This window comes from Eleginops maclovinus, chromosome 15, assembly GCF_036324505.1.
Source record: "Eleginops maclovinus isolate JMC-PN-2008 ecotype Puerto Natales chromosome 15, JC_Emac_rtc_rv5, whole genome shotgun sequence".
NCBI lineage: Eukaryota > Metazoa > Chordata > Actinopteri > Perciformes > Eleginopidae > Eleginops > Eleginops maclovinus.
Window position 1 is genome coordinate 13,433,270 of NC_086363.1, and position 18,531 is coordinate 13,451,800.

Here is an 18,531-nt window from a genome sequence, read left to right on the forward strand (position 1 = left end):
CAGTCTCTTTACAGAGCACTTAAACCAACATGGCACTATTTCCTGCTTTAATGACAATCATGATGCAGGCGAAATCGCATTGAAACACTGATGTGTCCAATTTGTGGTCATTGTCTTATTTAAAGAGATCACTGGGCCTATATTAACAAACTGAAGAGCCTATTTAAATCACGGTTAAGCGAGGGGCGTAATAGAGAGGCTTAAATGAAGAAGACAGAGGTCCTTCAACAAGTGTGTTAGCACCTTTAGACTCTCCATGCCTCAGTGCAGTGTTTTATTATCTCCACGCACCAGGCTGTCTTAGTCAGAGACATACATGAGACATTGTTCCCTGGCAGGCATTATCCCTGGGTGAACATGTAGAGAGAGCCTGGGGCCACATAGACCAAAACACTACTGATATTCCTCTCAGGGGGGAGGTGGCATGGTGTAAAATATGCACAGGCAATTCCAAAGAGTATGCATTATTGAGAGGAGTAAATGGGTGCAGGATGAACATCACGGCTCATTAATAGTGAATGTGATTACTGTTTCTGGGAAAACAGTAGTCTGGGCAAGGGGGAGATAATTGAAATGGTCAAACCTAAACTAAAGACGTGCTTGTTTACTCACCAACAACTGTTACTGTCTAGTGAAACTCATGATCAAAGTTGATGACTAATGCCGCCACAGTGTCCTGTTATGATGTTAACTGCTCACAGTGTAAACTTTCCCGCCCTCTTGACCAGTGTTTACCATTCGTTTGCAGAAACCAGGGGTCTCTAGGAGGGTTTGGAGTCATTCATTTTTGATGGTCTGCAGATTTTCAGTCATCTCTGCTTCAATTACAGATGGATTTTTGACAAAAGACGAGAGAGAGAATAAGTGGGCTTTTTTAAACTCCCTTCAGTACATGGAGCTGGCGGCAGAGTGAAGGTCACACACCAGGGGTGCTGACTGAGTGATTTCCGCTGTTTGACATGCAGACTCACTAAGTGACTCAGCGTCATGCTGCAGCACAGACACCAGATTTGGTTTGACGTGAACCAGGATTATCGTGTTGCCCCCCTGAGGGGTTCCCATGCCGAACAAACAGATGCTTCCTCCTCTTCCTCTCCTCTCGTGCTGCCTTCCCTCCTTCAGTTACATATGCTCCAGGGTGATGGACGACAGAGAGCCTGGCTGCAGTTTACACCAGACATACCAGGCACCATTAGGAACCATTTGCCTGATAGCTGCTATCGTTTATACAAGTGATTTGCTCTCTGTCTCTACACTGAGCGTCCCCAAATGATGGAACTTGCATTGATTTGCCAGGGCTAGAGATCCCTAAGAGTACTAACATTACAGCAGCAAAGCAGATGTGCCAGTCAGCTCCCAATATCTATCAGCTGCTGGTGAAGGGGGGACAGTTTAAGCCTCTTTTAGGCTCCAATTCAAAGGGACTTTTCTAAAAGTGCTTATGCTAATCTTGTTATGGCTTCAGGCTTCTGTTAATGGATGACACGAAGCTGTTGGGAGGTCGTGGGCCACATTATTTTGCTTACACATCATTGCAGAAGTACCAAGTTCTCCCAGACTATTACATGTTCCAAGAAGTAAGGACGGGAGGAACATCACTTTGAATCAAGTCACAAATATGATGACTCTAGAGTGAAAAATCTAAAATCAAAAAGGACTTGCAACACTATTTGGACTTTTACCCCAATGACACATGACTTCACCTGCACTTGGACCCAATTTGGTATTCCAAATCCAAAGATTAAAACATAATTTAAAAGTCTGCTACCAATAAAATAATTTCCCTTAGTTTCAGAATCAATAAAAGGTAAAGCTATTCCTCACCAGCAAGTCGACCCTTAATTCCCCAGATGCACTTTGTCTTAACTATCAGCATCCTATCAGTTTGCAGAAATTTAAAATGAACAATGAATGAATGACATTACTGAGCACCAGTTAGAATACATTTTACCATAAGTTGAAATTGTACAAGAACATGGCGGTCGAAAACAAAAAGGAATTGCAGTATGCAAAACGGCAGGCCGAAATTGCATTACGAGACATTACGGCTTGTTATGGACTCTAGGTTCAAAGTTAAGAACTTGGGGCTTGGCTTTCTTCAATTGGGACATTCCTGTTTTGACTTAGGTCTTGTCAGTATTGACTTCCTTCTCTGGGGACTTGTCAACCATGACTTCCAACTTGACAGACTTCACTTGAGACTTGACTTGGAATTTGTCAGACTTGAATTAGAGCTTGAGTGCAAAAACTTAGGCCTTACTTGTGATTTCTAAAACAAGGACTTGGTATTGGCCCGAAATCTGCCTGTTCCTTCAATGCATGCCTTGCCCACTGCTGAATCATTTATACACATACGCACACACATAGAAATCTGCATGGCTCCAGGGCCTGCATAACCCGCTCTCAGTCGGATTATGAATTGCGTGTGTCTTTGTGCTAATCTTATTTATTGCTCACAGTGATCTCATCTAAGTGTGCTTGTTAAGTTGAGATATCAAACTGTGGTGTCACATTTAACTAGAATTTCACCCTAATTGGCCAAATAAAGCGTACATGCAAACACACATGGGAATGAAGACAGAAAATAACAGATTGTTTGATCAGTTGTCATCCACTGCAGCTAAAGGGACACAGTGGCTGTGGTTCAAATTGAGAATGTCAGGAGGCTCTTCATAAACAAGGCTTTAAAGGTCTTTTGATCTGACTGTGACCAGGTTTTGCGGTGTACAACCTGCAAGCCGATCACATCTCTGTGCAGCTTGGCTGTCAGTGATTTGAAATGTAGATGGAACAGCTAGGCTCTTTTGAAGAGAGATCACCTTTAGTGACCGCGTGGAGGGAAGCGGGGACGTGATGAGGATTCTGAAATGAGGCATTAATCAAATAAAGGTCAATTTGTGATTGATGTGTGGGGGCTGATTGGGGAAGACCAAGGCATGGGGGGGCGGGGGAGAGAGAGAGAGAGAGAGAGAGAGAGAGAGGCTATAGTGAGAGGAAGAGGAGAGTACAACCCTCACACAATGGTCGACAAACCTGGCAACCCACAAAGTGAGTCAGTCTGTCACAAACACGAGGTAGAGTGAGCAGCACGTTATGCTACACTGCATCCTGAATAAATACAGAATAAGCAAGCTCTCTCAAAAATAAAACACAGATAGCAAGAACTGAACACGCTCTCAGACTTCAAAGCCCACTCATTATAATATGCTATATTGCAGGGCTGCAGCTAATCTTTATTATCATTAGCGATGTTGAGGACAGGAAGTACTCAAAGCCTTAACCGAAGTAAAAGTAGAAATGCAATAGGGTAAAAGTACAATTTAAAGTCTTGCATTCAAAGATATACCAATGTCCCAATACAAATATTACTTAAGAAGAAAAATGTTCTTGGAAAAAGGAAAATATGCTTTTCTTTTTTGAGAATTGTTCAATTATTGGATATATTTTTGCCTTAGAATCATGAAACTATATCTGATAGATAGCCAGAACTAGACAGTGCCTATTGTAATTACTGGTTTAATCTTTGGTACCATGTTGTATTGTATGAGTCTTTTATGTGTATTTCTTATTTAAATCAACTAATTAAATTGATCCACGCTGAGCAGAGTATTGTAGTGGAGTGAAAGTCAAGTATTTCTTATTTTTAATTAACTTGTTACCACTAAGATCAGTTATCAATTCAGTCTTTTAGGGGCCAGACAATATTGAAAATATTTGTAATGTAATTTGTAAATTGAGAAAAGCAGAAAAATACTCATATTAGAGAACAAGCATATTTTTGGACAACGGATGACCTAAACAATGAATCCATGAATACTTACATTGTGATAAGTGCTGCATATATTGCAGGCCAAATGATGTGTGAGCAATTGGTTGCCTTTCTTACATGATGAACGATCATTCTGTCATTGTGAACCCTGAAGAACCTATTTTGGCAGCAGCGTAGTTAATTATGAAGTAATTTTGAGTTTGATAGACAGAAAGAGGATGAGAGAGGAGACGGTGTACACAGATAAAAAGGGAGTGCGTGAAACTGAAGGCAGAGGAAAGAGAGAAAGGCAGTCTATATTTAGGCAGAGAAAGAGAGCTGATAAGAGGACCAGAGGTGAGATGCAGAAAGATGAATTACAGACCGTACTGTCCTTTTGTGTGACAACAAAAGTAACTGCCTTTACATTCAAAGTCAGCCTTCAGAGGTGTATTGAGGGGTTGTGTGCAAGGCTGGAAAATGTGCCGTTGCGATGATGACAGGGTGAAGCGTTGTGCTGTACGTGTGCAGCGGAAGCCCTGGTATTCAGGGGGTATCTCAGCCTCTCTCACACATACTCTCACTCTCTCCTCTGTTACCTTGGCAACATATTTTCTGCATGGAAATAGCATCTCATGCCGTGCCCGCCACGCAAAAAAAAAGAAGAAAAAGGCACTTCAAGAGATTTAAACATGTGTAGAACAGATTTAAGTTACGGACTACAGATTGGACGGAATTGGGTTATAGTGTTGTGCATGCCTTAGCATCAAATTGGCTGTATGACGGAGGGTAGTAACTGACAGGCTCTCACTACATGTAGCCAAAGAACACATAGCTTTAAAGTCCAATTATGTATTTGCAGAGTAGAGTTTAATCCGTTTTAAGAAGGTTACACATGATTAATATGAGCTTATACCATTTAATGTTTGCACTGGGCGGTTGTGTGCCTCAGGATTTATTTTCAGAAGTGTTATTAAAGGGGCCCTATAATATTTGGTTTTCCCTTATGTGTTATATAAGTTTATGTGCATGCAAATGGTCTATAAAGGCTCAAATCCCCAGAGTTCCTTTCCCACACACTCTCCCCTGTCTGAAACGCCTCTAATTGGACTCCTTTGTTATCTCCGTAACATTTTGACATCACTAACACTCTCACTTCTATTGGCTAGCAGTCCAACACATTTCACATGAAAGGGGCAAAACATCTCGACACACCAATCACAACAGAGCCAGCCAGCTTACCAATCAGAGCAGACTGGGCTCTGGTTTCAGACAGAGGGTGAGAAGAGGTGCTGCAGCACAGGCAGTTTGAGAAAAACAAAGACCTTTCTCACAGTAGAGGCACACAATACAAATATGAACCTAGCAATGAACCAAATATGTCCTCTTTAAAGGAATATAAAAAGAATGATAAAGATCTGAAAGTCTGTCTTGGTTTAGTCTCCACTCACAGGGGAAGGGGTTTAGTGCAGCTGTAAGAAGCGTGTGTATCTCTCCACTGCTTTTCTTCACTGCGATAAACCTTTGTTTGCTCCCCTGCCAGTGCAACACAGAGAAATACTAATGATAGAAAATCCAGATTGTAGGTGGGATCGCATACAGCTGAAAATATATACTCAGATTGCCGAGAGTAGAGAAAAAGAGTAAGAGAGAAAGAGAATAACACCCAGATAAAAACAAAGCATAGAATTAAAAATAGGAGAAAAGAAAAATAAGTGCCTTGACTCCTGGGAGAGAGAAGCCATAATGAAATAAGCATCTAAAAGAGAGCAGGTGTTGGAGGCTTGACAGACTTCAGCTGCATAACAAGTAGTGCATTTACTCTCCCCTGCCTTTGTCAATCAAACAACCAATCCTGTGAATAAATGCTCCCTTAGAAAAAAGAAAAAAATGGACCCCCAAGTGGAATCGTTCCTGAATCAGCCTTTACATATACTCTTTCACACACAGCGTTGGGCTCAGGTAGAGGTAGAGCGAGCCTGGTTCTGAATTTAAAGCAGCTCTAAAGAAGCCGATACGACATCAAAAATGCACTGGAGATAAATCGATGTATTTCCTCACCGGAAAAACAACACATGTCGATTCCTCTTGGATCATTTACGTGACAGAAAGCAAGGGAAGTTTTCTAAAAACTCCCCCCCCCCCACACACACACTCACTCAGAGATTGGTGGTTGTGTGCACCGCCTGTCGAGGGTTTCAGCACCATGGAGAGCACTGTCAGGTGCCAGGCACTACAGTTGAGTGCCAGGAGGGGGCAGCAAGAGCCGGTCTGGAGTCAGCAGCGGGTTGACCAGGATCAGGCCGAAGAGCAAAGGATCTTAGCAGGACAGCTGAGGTCGACAGTTGTGCTAATCCTGCTGGCCGAGCAGAAAAGGGAATGGATTTATGTGTAAACTCAAAAACTGCAAGTAGAGAGTGTTGGCGGGAGGAAGGAAACTCCTTTGAGATGATGCAGCTTTTAGAAAGCCTGTTATCCTGATAAAATATGAATGAAGAGGGTTAGATTTATTTATGGTTTTATTTCTCGAGAAAATACACTTTGGGAGGCCTGTGGTGTGTTGACTCACCACAGGCCTCTGAAGCTGGATTTAGAGGAAGGTGAAGTCGAACAACGTCAAATATTTACCTATTTCAGAATACAGAATGGTCGTAAATCATATTTACCATAATTTCCCTTGGAGTCTAGGAAACTGTTATGGACAATTTACCTTGAAATCATTTGGAATTCCCTGTCTGTCTCTAGTCAGCAGGCCTTGAAACATGATTATGTTACGATTTTATTACGACTCTATTCCTGTAATATTACTTTTAAGAGAACACAGATGTGGGTTGTTTTGGCTTTGCGAGTAGAAATATTGTTTTTTAAATCCAGGGGTTTGGACATTAACGTGAATCAGTGCCACGTGCACAGAGAACACAGGTGAGTAAATCGTGCCTTCATGTGTGACGACTCAGAAGGTATGATTTTAAATGAGAAAAGCTGATTTATATGAGGGTAAATATTTGAAAGCAACACAGAACACAGGGGAGTCACACTGAATACTGAATTTTCATGTGAGTTTTTATGCACCAATTACCACCATAAATTGGTGCGTAAAAATCATCTGAATGCAGGAAATGAAGTGTTTGACAGCATTTCCTTGGGGAATACAAACGCTATGAGTCGGTGTTGAAAAAGGACCTGACAGCATCTTGCATTCCAAAGTTTTTTTGGTTGGCTGGTTTCCAAATATTCAGCAGGTTTGGAATTTTATACGTTTGTGTACATGTCTTATGAAAGGTTTTCTTATGGAAAGAAAATCCATTCAAAACAGTTTGCTTAGGAAACAATTAGCTGTAATAGTATTAGCGGCAAAACATTTAATAACACTCATTTTGGATCAATCTGACTGATCATTACTTCATTTATTGATGGTTTTCTTAACCAAAGTCTTATTTCTCAAAGCACGTGGGGTGTCTAACCTTTTCTTATTTCATCAACCATTAGTCCAAAACCAAAACAGTTTCAGTTTGTGATCGTACATGACAAAGAAAAGGAAGCATTTCTGAAACTACAATAGAAAATATTCTACGGTTGTGCTTGATAAACAATGATAATCAAAGCATTTGCTGAATAACTTTTTTAATTTAGGTGATACAACTGCTCTGAAAAACAAATCCCTAATTCTGGCATAAATGTATGATACTATTGATGTAAAAAATATGTCCTGTTAGCATCATCACAGAGGGCATTTTTTAAGATGAATAACAAATCAATCATAAAGATACACTTAACAGTTTCTGTCTTTTTCAACAGGGTTGGAATGAGCCATTTTATTGTGGGCAGTTGAGATACATGGGTGTAAATATATAAACAAAAGAAGTTAATGGTTGACGTCTGTACATTACATTCTAACAAAGAAAGTGATGGTCTCGCAGTTCGTTCAATGCACGCTCCAGATCCTTTAACTGAAACACGCTCTGAGTAATGCTCATGTTACTAATTTATCTGTGTAAAGACAGTTTATAGAAAATATAATGCAACTCATGACTAAAAGTTTAATTGGTTAACACTTTAAATCACACCTCTATCTATGTCTACGTAATTTCAATACAGCCATACAATACAAGTATACACGGTTATTTTGTGGTTAGAGAAAAACACAACCAAAGAGGGTATGGTTTTAAACTTCTCATACATGTGAAACGGGTCAAACAAGGCCTGGGACCTTTTTTGTATCATAGGTACGACTTCATAATGCAAGAGGGAAAGAAAATAATCACAATTGTACTTAACATAGCCTGAGACAAGTGTACAATATGCACACTTGGGGAAAATAAAAGCTATGTGAGAAAATAAAAATATGAATAGACTGCTGCATCTCTTCTTGCTCTGGTAAAAATAAGTCTCTGATGTTTGTCCACGAGTTCCATCTTCTGGCAGCTAAGTGCCACTTGAGAAACGGAAGGACTGTGTTGGCCGGGGCTTTGGGGAATAGTCTCTGTGATCCTCATCCAAATATGACAGCAGAAGGAAAGGGGACGCAGGAAAACTAGCTGAATTTCAGTGTTCTTAAGTCTCTTAATCTGTCAGATTTTTTTCCATATAAATCAATAAGTCTCAAGCTTTTTATTCCGTCCTCCAAAGAGGTTTTAGGTGTTCCGCGAGGAGGCTCTTTTTTTCGTCTTTGAGGCTGGATGATGGTAGGTGGGCTCTCATTGGTTATTTTTGGCTTTGGCGTGTGTGAGAATGTGAGACTTTAAGTTGGTTGACTGCGCAAACTTCTTATTGCAGCCGTCGAAAGGGCAGACATATGGTCGGTCTCCAGTGTGGATCCGCACGTGTGTGCGCAGGTTGAAGTCCAGAGAAAACCTTTTCCCACAGCCTTCAAAGGTGCACTAAGAGAAACGAGAGGAGCAGGGGGGTCAGTCGCACGCTTATCTTACAGTACCACAAATCCAATGTCTGGGGTCATTTTACTATGCGCTTTTGATTTCTTTACATGTTTAGGCAGTTTGCATGAGGTTGTAGTAAGAGATTAGTGTTGGAAATGCATTTTAGGATTTGGATGGGGTGAATTTGTAACCTTCCTCAAACCAAAGTCACAAAGATGAAGAATGTATAAACAGCCTGTCTATCTGCTTTAATGTAAGCTGCCAAAGTTAGCATGAGCTTGTAAAGGATGTGTAGCACTAACCAAGTACCCAAGTTACTAAGCCTGGCATGAAATTACTTCTTACACATGTAGCGTTTAGTATTCCACCCGTGTTGTCTGTAATGCCATCAGAGATTACGCCTACGTTAGCAGCTCTGTTTTGGCTCTATGCTGGATTTGAGGAAGTTCCAGCTCTAGCAAACAACATTACCAGCAAGTTCTGATATGTTTGGCAAACACATAGGTTAGTGTTCATCCTAAGAGCTTTTTCAACCAAAAGTCAAAACTAAACTGTTACGTGACAATAAAAGTATGCTAACTTTTGCCAGTTTCAGTTCTGGGACAGATTTGCAATGTACCCATCAAATAAAACATAGGTTATGACCCAGATTAGCTTCACAGTACAGCTAACTAGCTACATAGGTTATGTACTAAACCTGTATCGCTAAAATATCACCCCTTTGTGAAATCAAGAAACTATTTATACAAAAATGACTGAGAAGAATACTGATGTTAATTCAGCTGATGCAAAGAATTTTAACCTCATATGCACAAGAAAAGAAAGATTGATAAATGTAAAAAAGGCTCAAATTTGACAAAGACAACTGGCCTTCAGTACATGGTGGGAAAAGATTTATGAGCAATGTATTAGTCCATTCTCCTTGAGTTTCAACTGTGATGGGCTCATCTTTTTAACATTTGAAAACCGTGCAAATGTATCTGTGTGTGTATTGAGATGCTCACCTGGAAGGGTTTCTCCCCCGTGTGAACAAGTTGGTGACGTTTGAGTTTGGAACTCTCGACAAATGCCTTGCCGCACTCTGCACAGACGTGCACGCGTGGCCCGTGGGTGTGGAGATGCTTCCTCATGGCCGAGTTATCCCTGAACATCTTTGTGCAGCCCTGTGGAGAAAAGAGAGTGCAAAATGTACAGACACAGAAAATATTTAAGCTTCTTTATAGCACTTGTAAACTATTTTATTTTTGTTTCCTATTAAAAATCAAGTGTGCACAGCTTTTTGTGTAGGTTACAATCCTGAAAAGAAGTGGAGCTGCATCTCTTCCTCCCTGATTCTGTAATGTTTTGTTAACAGCTTCAGACTCCTCATACAGCAAATAAGCCTTCGCATTAGCTAAACATGTAGAGTTCAGATAAGGCTTGATTGTTCTTGTAAGTACATGGAAATCAATACACCCGAGTGCTTTCTTCACTCTTAAATAACCTTTACCGAAATGTTCAATTACCCAGAAAACACCAGCGTAGGACTATTAAACCTTTCAGGAACAGTGAACTCTATTTCAGCAAACAGTGACAGGGTTTATCTCGGGACAACGGTGTGAGACTCACTTTGTGAGGGCAAGCTATCGTCCGAGGAGCGTCATCCTCTTTGACTTTCCTGGGTTTCATCCTGATTCAGAAAAACAAAGGACATGGTTAGGGGTTTTAAACAAACATAGATAGAGCCATGTCACAAAGCCATGCCTGTAACACATGTTATCTGGTAGTCCACTTACAATGTTAATTTGATTTAGTTAATCAATAACCAGTATCAGTCAGGGGATGGAAACATCCTGATGTGACATTTCACCTCCAGGTGGAACATGTTATCAGAAAAGTGAACCACTACGGGGACTGTAGAATACTTCCTTTTAATGTACTTCAGCATATAACAATGGTACACCTTCCTTAACAGACACGTGTGCATTAACTTTATTCAATGAATGTACACGCAAACATGCCCACATACCAAATGTTTTTTTGCATATAATAGTTTTAAGTCCTGATTGTTTATATATTTTCTGAACATTTATTTTATCATTATTTAGAAAGGTACTTTTCCTTGGATTATTTTTGTAATATTTTAAATATCAAATGCATTGCACATCTATTGTATCACAGCCCAAAAGTATCGCAACCTGCAACCAAATACATTTTGAACACTGTGTCAAAAATGTCTAAATAGATACAAAATATTGAAGCACATACAACATTATAAAGAACAACCTTTTTTTCCTAGACCCAACTGAATATTTGATTAATGTGTTGAGGGTTAGAACCATGTTTATCTCGCACTAAATTACACTGTGATTCTATTTGTCTGCATATGAATCAGAGTTTCCATAATTGTTGTTTTCTTGATTAATAAGTGTGTTGACATGTGGGAATAAGGTGTGCAGCCACACTCACCTGGCAAACTCTGCCAGCTGTTTGGGGTCTGAGAGGTCGATCCCCGGGATACCACCAGGGGGCAGCTTCTTCCCCGTCATGTACTCCGAGTAGTCAGGAGGTGAGTTCTCCCCGACGATCTGCTCTTCCACCACCGACTCATGGTCAATGTCTTTATTGTCATCTAGGAAAACATTACAGAGACTGAACCGATAACGCATTGCTGTTTCCCTAGCAATAAGCCTGAAGGATGGAAAACACATCTACTGCTGCCTTGGTCCTGAACTGATACCAGGAAAATATCACAATGTTACATAATTACTTTGACATTTCATGTATAGGAAAACGACATATTTCCATATGTCATTCTGCAGGTTTGCACATACTTAAAAAGGTTGTATTATTAGTTGTATATAATTAATTATGATGTAAACATGTCGACCGTGGGACAAATGAAAAACTGGAAGGGTAAAATAAATACATATAAATGAAAATGTATTAATACTCTAACCAATAAAATACAAATTCAACTACGTTTTACATTTGAGGAACGGAAAATAACAAATGTGTTTTTATAATATATTGCACAGCAGTCATGCATCATGACAAGCAAATATCTTTACCAATGTTGAATAAATGTGTAAACATGTTTGTAAATTGTTGTATCCTACCACCAGCAGAGTGCACTAAAATAACTCCATACAGCTGAACCTTAAAAACAAAATAAGCAAAATTGTTATCAGTTCATCAAATCTAAAGATTTCTTTACACTTAACTGTCAAATGTGCATCTAAAGTATGAGGACTTTGTTGCGAAATAAAGCCCCCAGCATTGCACGCAGTACCATAGGTCTGCACAGAGGCAGTAGTTAGCCCGATGCAAATGCTAAGATGTCTGGTGAACTACCACTACCAGCAACATTAGCTAACAGCTAAACGATTTACTGCCTAAACAGTACCTGGTTTACAATTTCACGCACATTAAACTTTTGCACTTTTTACATAATCCCCAGGAGCTTCTGCAGCTGCAGTAGAGCAGCACGTGTCCCAGTTGTTGCGGCCTGCAGAGATCCTAAAACGCAGCTGTCTCTATCTACCCCTAGCACCGCCGCCATCTCTGCCTGGCCGCGACTAACGCCATTTTTTCGGGGCCGCCGCCATACTTACTAGTCTAGGGGAATATGGCGGCGCCCAGCAACACTTAAAACATGGCCTCCCTTCAAAACAAAAACATTTCAATACGAAATAGCAGTGTTTTGCATCGAAAACTTGCATTATTTGTCGCTTTTTACGCTGGTGCGACGTACCACTCCAGGAACTAGTCTGGTGCAGCAGGACAACGCCCTGGCAACGAGGCCTCATGCAAAGCTAACAACAGTAACAGACACGGCTAGCGTTTACTTACCCGATGCCCACATTGTAACAGAGAACTCCCCCTCCAGTGTCTTTATTTGCACCTGCTTCTGTTCCCATTTTCTTCCGCTGGCCTCCGATCCGCTTAAATAGCTCTTTTTGCCCGCTTTCTTGCCCCCAGTGCCGCCTCCCCGTTTCATCCGAGCTGAGCTTTTCCCGGCTACAGTCACCAGAGTCTGTTCGATGTACTCGTCCTCCACCCCCGGAGCAGGTACCGGGATGAGGATCTGGTCCTCGAACCCGCTCCCGCCGTCAGTGTGCATGTCCGAGTCATCCCCACCGACCACCTCTTCCCGGGTCTGGACCAGGATCACCTCCTGATGGTGGTGATGGTGGTGGTGGTGGTGGATCGTGGTGTGGTCGTCTGTAACTAGCGGCTGGAGAGCGATCATGGGCTGCCCGTCTTCGTCGTCGTCGTCGTCGTCGTCTTCTTCTTCTTCGTCTTCATCATCCTCGTCGTCATCCCCGCCGACCACTGTGGTCTCGATAGTCTCCACCGGTATCGTTTCCACCTCTATCTCGTGGAGCTCCACGATCTCGGCCGGCATCTCCGAGCCGTCTGTCTCAATGTACAGCGTATCTCCGGATGCCATGTTATAGTCCGCCAGCTTGCCTCTCTCATTCACGCCGTGTTGTGCTCCTTTTTTGACCTCCTAAAAACACTCACACACCCCCCTGCTCTGCTCCTGCCTCGCTCTGTTCTCCCTCTTCTTCGATAACAACTCTCTCCACTCCGTCCCACGCCACTTCTCGTTACCACTATGCTCTCCAATTCGAAACCTCGCGAGGTTTTGGTGGAACCCAGCGATAACTTGATGACTATGTGACAAACTTTGTTTACAGGTTTTCACAAAACCACTTATACATATCTTTCTGGATATAAATAATTAAAATGTAAATAATCATTACGATATATATATATATATATATATATCATAATTATATTTTAATATATTGGCGCGGACATCATTTGTGGTATTTAAAAAAAATAAAGATACAACTAATAAACTTCACTTCTAGATTATGTTTCCAATTCCAAATTGTAATTATAAAATGCCTAAAAAGAACAAGAGGACAAGGTCTTTCAAATATATATTCAATGTTGCTCATTCAACTTGAATGTGATTCGATTGGAAAGGAAGCTCTACAAATCAATATTTTCGTTACATTTGTAATGATCACTGTTAATATTCATATTATCAACAGTTGACCTAACCTTTTTTTTTACATTTATTTTGATAGTCACACACAACTGGAAACAGTGATTATTATCTATTCTGTGACCTCATTCATTAAGACTGGAGATCAATGCTGCCCTTGCTGCATCCGATTATGGCTATACTTAGATCTACATTATGATGTGATGGGCCAAACACCTGTTGGAACATAATTCATCATGTTGTGCATTGAAAACAAACGTCCAGCAGTCTTTGCATTTAATGTCATCGTTACACTTAGAAAGGTATTAATATTTTGTACAGCAACAATGGACATCAAACATTCTCTCCTCTCTCAAGTCATTTCTGGGGTTAATGTGGTTTAATGCACTTTGCTTGTATTTACTGACAATGCAGCCTACAATGTTTTATTGAACCGTGTTAAAAATTGTATGACCATGGAATACTGTGGAAATAATTAAATAATTACCTAGCCTGCAATTTAAAAATAGTTTGAGGAAAGGCATGTCTTACATACATTTATTCATCAACCAGTTGCATCCAGGTCATAAAAGCAATACAGTATATGAGAAGATATGCTAGTGCTTAAAAAGTATGCAGTTTTATTTAAATCATATTATCTTTAGTCAACAGGCAGCAGCAAACAAGCCCTCTAAACCAACACTCTACTCCTAAGATTCAATCTATGGATTGGTCTGAAAAATAGTTAAATTTAATAACAGTTTCAGTTTAATAATAGTTTCATGAATTTATTAAATACGAACATCAAAACATAAACATAGATAAAACTGCACATTAATTAATTATCTGGATGTATCCTTTGAATCTATTTATAAAATGCTTTTGCAGGACCCTTAACAGCCTCATACTTTAATTGCAACACTTGAACAACACAAGACGGTTGCACGGAAACCACTCTATTCTGCACCAGCTGTAATTTATGGCACCTTTTCATAAGCACTTTACTGTGAGAAAGTCAGACTTAATCACCAGAAAGGCACAAAAATAGCACCCAAACAAATACAAAAGGAAAGAGACGACCTCATTTATCCAAGACATTGTTCACAGTTTTTATTTGAATTCATTTTAAACTTAGTGCGTTTCTTTTATTTTTTTTGCGTTGTCAAACCAGGAAGCACTTTGTCATAAAAAGAGAGAATAAAATGAACAATACTTCACCATATTCTTGCAGCCAATACACATTTTATTAACAACATGATCACAAATACTCTGGTGTATTATTTTTTTAATTTTTTTTTGTTTATAAGATTGCAATATCCAAAGAACTTTATTCCACCCTCCATTTCAGTTTAAAGCCTGTTTTTTTTCTGCCGTGGTTCCACACATAGATGTGTTGGTGAAAAGGATAAAAAACCTCTTTTTTTAAATGTCCAGGTCAGATGAATATAATTATTTTTAGATGCGGTTTGCAAAGAAACAAAAAACAAAATGAAAAGAAACAATATAAAATACAAAAGGCTGACGTAAAATGATGTGCAATTATAATTATCAACGTTATCATTACTATCAAATTCTCATGATCATTTCCTCATTATTACCATTGTACTCACTAAGCTACTACTATTCATATTAACATTACATTGACAATCATAAAAATGATAGGAATAATAATGAAAATGATAGTAATAATATATATATATATATATTTAAGTTTAATACAAACTGGTGAAAAAAACTAAATAATATGAATTTTATCCATTTTCTTTCCGGCAGAAGAAAGAGGGAGCAAACTGGGATTACAAACAGACAAAAAAATGTGAGGAAATCAGAGGAATCAGTCCGAGAGTGTGCCCCATTCAAGTCCAAACAAACAGACAAAATGTAACACAAACATGTCTGAGGTGTCGAACAGGATGAGAAGATGTCACAGTTTGGGCCCAGTTCTTCTCCTCCTTTTCAGGGCCACAGCAGCTACTGCAGGGGCGAGGTTCAAAAAGGGGATTTCATGTCTGGGGAGGGGCTCTGAAAGATTATGTCGTGCTAATTCGACTGAGTTCATTTCTAATGGCTGTAGGAAAAGGAGAGAAAACATAGGATCGTTAGTTTGATAATGACCTGCTAACAACCCTCATTACACAATCTTGTCTCAATTGTTCTTAATGGGCCCTGAAGTGGCAAGTTGAAGGGGCCCTCCACTTTACTTTCCAATTTACATACTGTTTAGGCTGTATGGGTTTCAGTTTACTCATCACTGGCAGTACTCTGAAAACAGTTGTTCCGGTTTTTTGGAGGTTTTTTATATTAAAAAAATCACATGCACATCAGTGCTATCAGGTGCATACAAAAACACAGAAAAACACAGATCAAAGTAAATAAATCCAAAGTACAAGGACTTTCTATGTCAATCAGATTCTTCTATTAAGCAGAATATTTCTTCCTAGTTCCAAAAAAGCCTAATATGTCATCATCATGGTTACTTGAAATCTGGCTTGAGTTTGAAAGGCTGTTAAATTGCATTATGGTACAGGTAGGTCCAGTGTTTTGGAAGCTTGATCCACAAAAGAGAGAGAAAAACAGTGATAACCTCGACTTTGCCAATCCTTTCTCTTTCTCCCTTTCCCATGACCCCCAGACTCCAACTGTTATTATGGAGTGCTTTTTTTTTTAAAGAAACTACAAAAGACAAACGGTGCAACATCAAGAACAGATGTTTAGGAAACATCAATAAACAACTGTGAAAAAAGGGTTAACAACATGTTTACACATATTTGATCAATATACAGTTACAGTCTATAAAGAATTTCAGTTATAAGAATCATTTTGTAAAGTATCATTTTCACATATATTCTACAGTAACTTAATGTCATATTTCTATAGTTTATTTTGCTTCTCATTATCTTAACATAATTGTGTCCTCAAATACAATATGTATTAAGACTATTTTGTAATACAGTATTTTTTATGCTTATTATTTTAGTAAATGTGTGACTGTCTCTATAATTTAACATTTATGAATAAAAAAAAGAAGTTATTTAGGCCTCCATGAACAAATTCCAAGATACACAATTTACCTGCTAACTTAGCAGTAAATCATATTATATTTGGACCAATAATTTGGTCATAATGTGAGATGCAAGTTATCATACTGTATCTAACTTTGTAATAACCCCATGTACGCCAATCTTTCTTATCTGCATGAGTAAATAAATGATCTATTTATGGAACATTACAGATAAGGTTTTCATTTGATTTCTGGAACCTTAGTGCAACCTAGTGGTCACATCTCCAAATAACTTCACATTTCCCATCATCCCACTGGTGAAACGTTCAAATAAATATTCATTAACATGAATAAGGAGAGACAGTGCTCCTAAATGCTGATTGATAACCCTTCTTCAGGAGAAAAATTAAACATACCATCGATGATTTCCTCCTTTACTTTGTGCAATTCACGAAACACGTCTTCCAAGATTTCCTAATGAAACACAAACACATCCGTAAACAAACGTTCAAAGTCCATCACACCTTTCTTCAATCACGGTAGACATCTTTTTTATGCACTAAGAGTAAGTGTCCAGTTATCAAAGTGTGTTTTCCAGTTTACCTGTTTCATTCTATCCATGTCTATCGAGTCTGAGTCGCTGCCACCCCCCACGGGCCGTACCCTGCATGATAAAATAAAATCATTCTCCGTCAGATTAGCGGCAGATGTTCTGTTGTCCATTCATATTCAGTGAGCTGTGCTGCTCCCTGCTCTCACCTTGAAACCATCGACCTGTCTGCAGAATTAGCTCTGTCCCACGGCTTCTTTGCACCATCTATAAGACAGGAACAGTTTTAGACAGAAAACCAGACATTTCCACATGAAAGATATGATGCAATATTCTCTGGCCAATGAATGAAGTTATAAGCAGCTCATACACAAGATAAAGAGTCCTCATAGAGACACAAATCATCTCTTAATTGTACAGTCATGGCATTTATACCCATGGTAAACATCCTACACTCTTGTATTGAAGTCGACTATGGTTTGTTGATCATATTTTTTGCTTTCGGGATGAAAATAACAACACTTGTAGAAAATTTGTTTGGCAGGAGTATAATAAAGCACTGCCCTGCGGAGAGCAACTACAACTCAAACAGTGGAGGGCATGTGGTTTTTCTTTTATAACTGACTGGGATTTCCTGTGTAAAGTATAGGTCATGTCATGGCTTTTGTTGGGCAGTTTACAATATTCCCTGCTGGCTTAACAATCCTGGTTGGGATTGTATTTATTTACTTTAGTCAAGTGCCCACACCAGACAGAGATATTAAGAACAAAGATGCTATCAGGCTCACAAACAGTTGTCCAATTTGCGCTAAAACCCATAAAGGTCACTGTCAATCAGATCTGTATCTACCATGATTATTATTCAATATTTTGTCTTCCTCTACTGCTATAAGAGATGATAAAATCATTAAAAATACACACTGTTACTGTGCTCACCTGTGGAGTTCTGTCCACCCCGGGTGTTGGGTGACGAAGAATTTGCGTCATCCTACAGGAAGACACAAGGTACTTTAATATACATGGCAACTTCCATCATCATCATACTTAACACATACTCATCTATTGATAGTCGTAGCTGTTAAGGTTTTATTTTCTGTCAAATTTTCTTTTTTTGTTCAATTCTCCTCATTGCAGTAATCGTAGTGTTTTTTTAGCCTAAATGTTCTCATCAAAAGGTAAGTCATGAAAGCAAGATACATCAATAGAACATCATTGACATGCTTATATAATCCTCCTAATTATCTTTGTTTATCACAACACCAGCTTAATAAATTGCAAAAAAGGACTGTTTTCCATTCACTCACATTTTGGCTGTCCTCGGGCCGCTCTGAGGCCGCTTTCCTTCTGGGGGAAAGAAGAAGCCTCGAGTGAGAACTG

The 18,531-nt window shown here is 39.4% G+C and overlaps 2 protein-coding genes across 5 annotated transcripts in view; both read right to left on the minus strand.

The window, feature by feature from the left end:
- Positions 1–7,527: 7,527 nt before the first annotated feature.
- On the minus strand, positions 7,528–13,215 carry yy1b (YY1 transcription factor b). Of its 2 annotated transcripts, none has more exons than XM_063902027.1 (5): positions 12,457–13,215; positions 11,074–11,224; positions 10,234–10,294; positions 9,630–9,788; positions 7,528–8,628 (listed from the first exon to the last, which is right to left on the minus strand). In XM_063902027.1, the coding sequence occupies exons 1-5, from the start codon at positions 13,055–13,057 to the stop codon at positions 8,446–8,448; spliced, it is 1,155 nt and encodes a 384-aa protein (XP_063758097.1). In that variant the 5' UTR covers positions 13,058–13,215; the 3' UTR covers positions 7,528–8,445. The 2 variants fall into 2 exon arrangements, with proteins under 2 accessions (XP_063758097.1, XP_063758096.1); XM_063902026.1 differs by having other exon boundaries at positions 11,074–11,236.
- Positions 13,216–14,407: 1,192 nt separating this feature from the next.
- evlb (Enah/Vasp-like b) overlaps positions 14,408–18,531 on the minus strand; it is a 51,490-nt gene continuing 47,366 nt past the window's right edge. For 2 of the 3 annotated variants that reach the window (XM_063902281.1, XM_063902279.1), the window contains exons 8-13: positions 18,459–18,498; positions 18,091–18,142; positions 17,364–17,421; positions 17,208–17,268; positions 17,021–17,078; positions 14,408–15,671 (exon numbers count right to left, since the gene is read on the minus strand). In XM_063902281.1, the coding sequence (XP_063758351.1) occupies positions 15,634–15,671; positions 17,021–17,078; positions 17,208–17,268; positions 17,364–17,421; positions 18,091–18,142; positions 18,459–18,498 (307 nt within the window). In that variant the 3' untranslated portion in view covers positions 14,408–15,633. The remainder of the gene's footprint in view (positions 15,672–17,020; positions 17,079–17,207; positions 17,269–17,363; positions 17,422–18,090; positions 18,143–18,458; positions 18,499–18,531) is intronic. The other variant, XM_063902280.1, reaches the window with a different exon arrangement.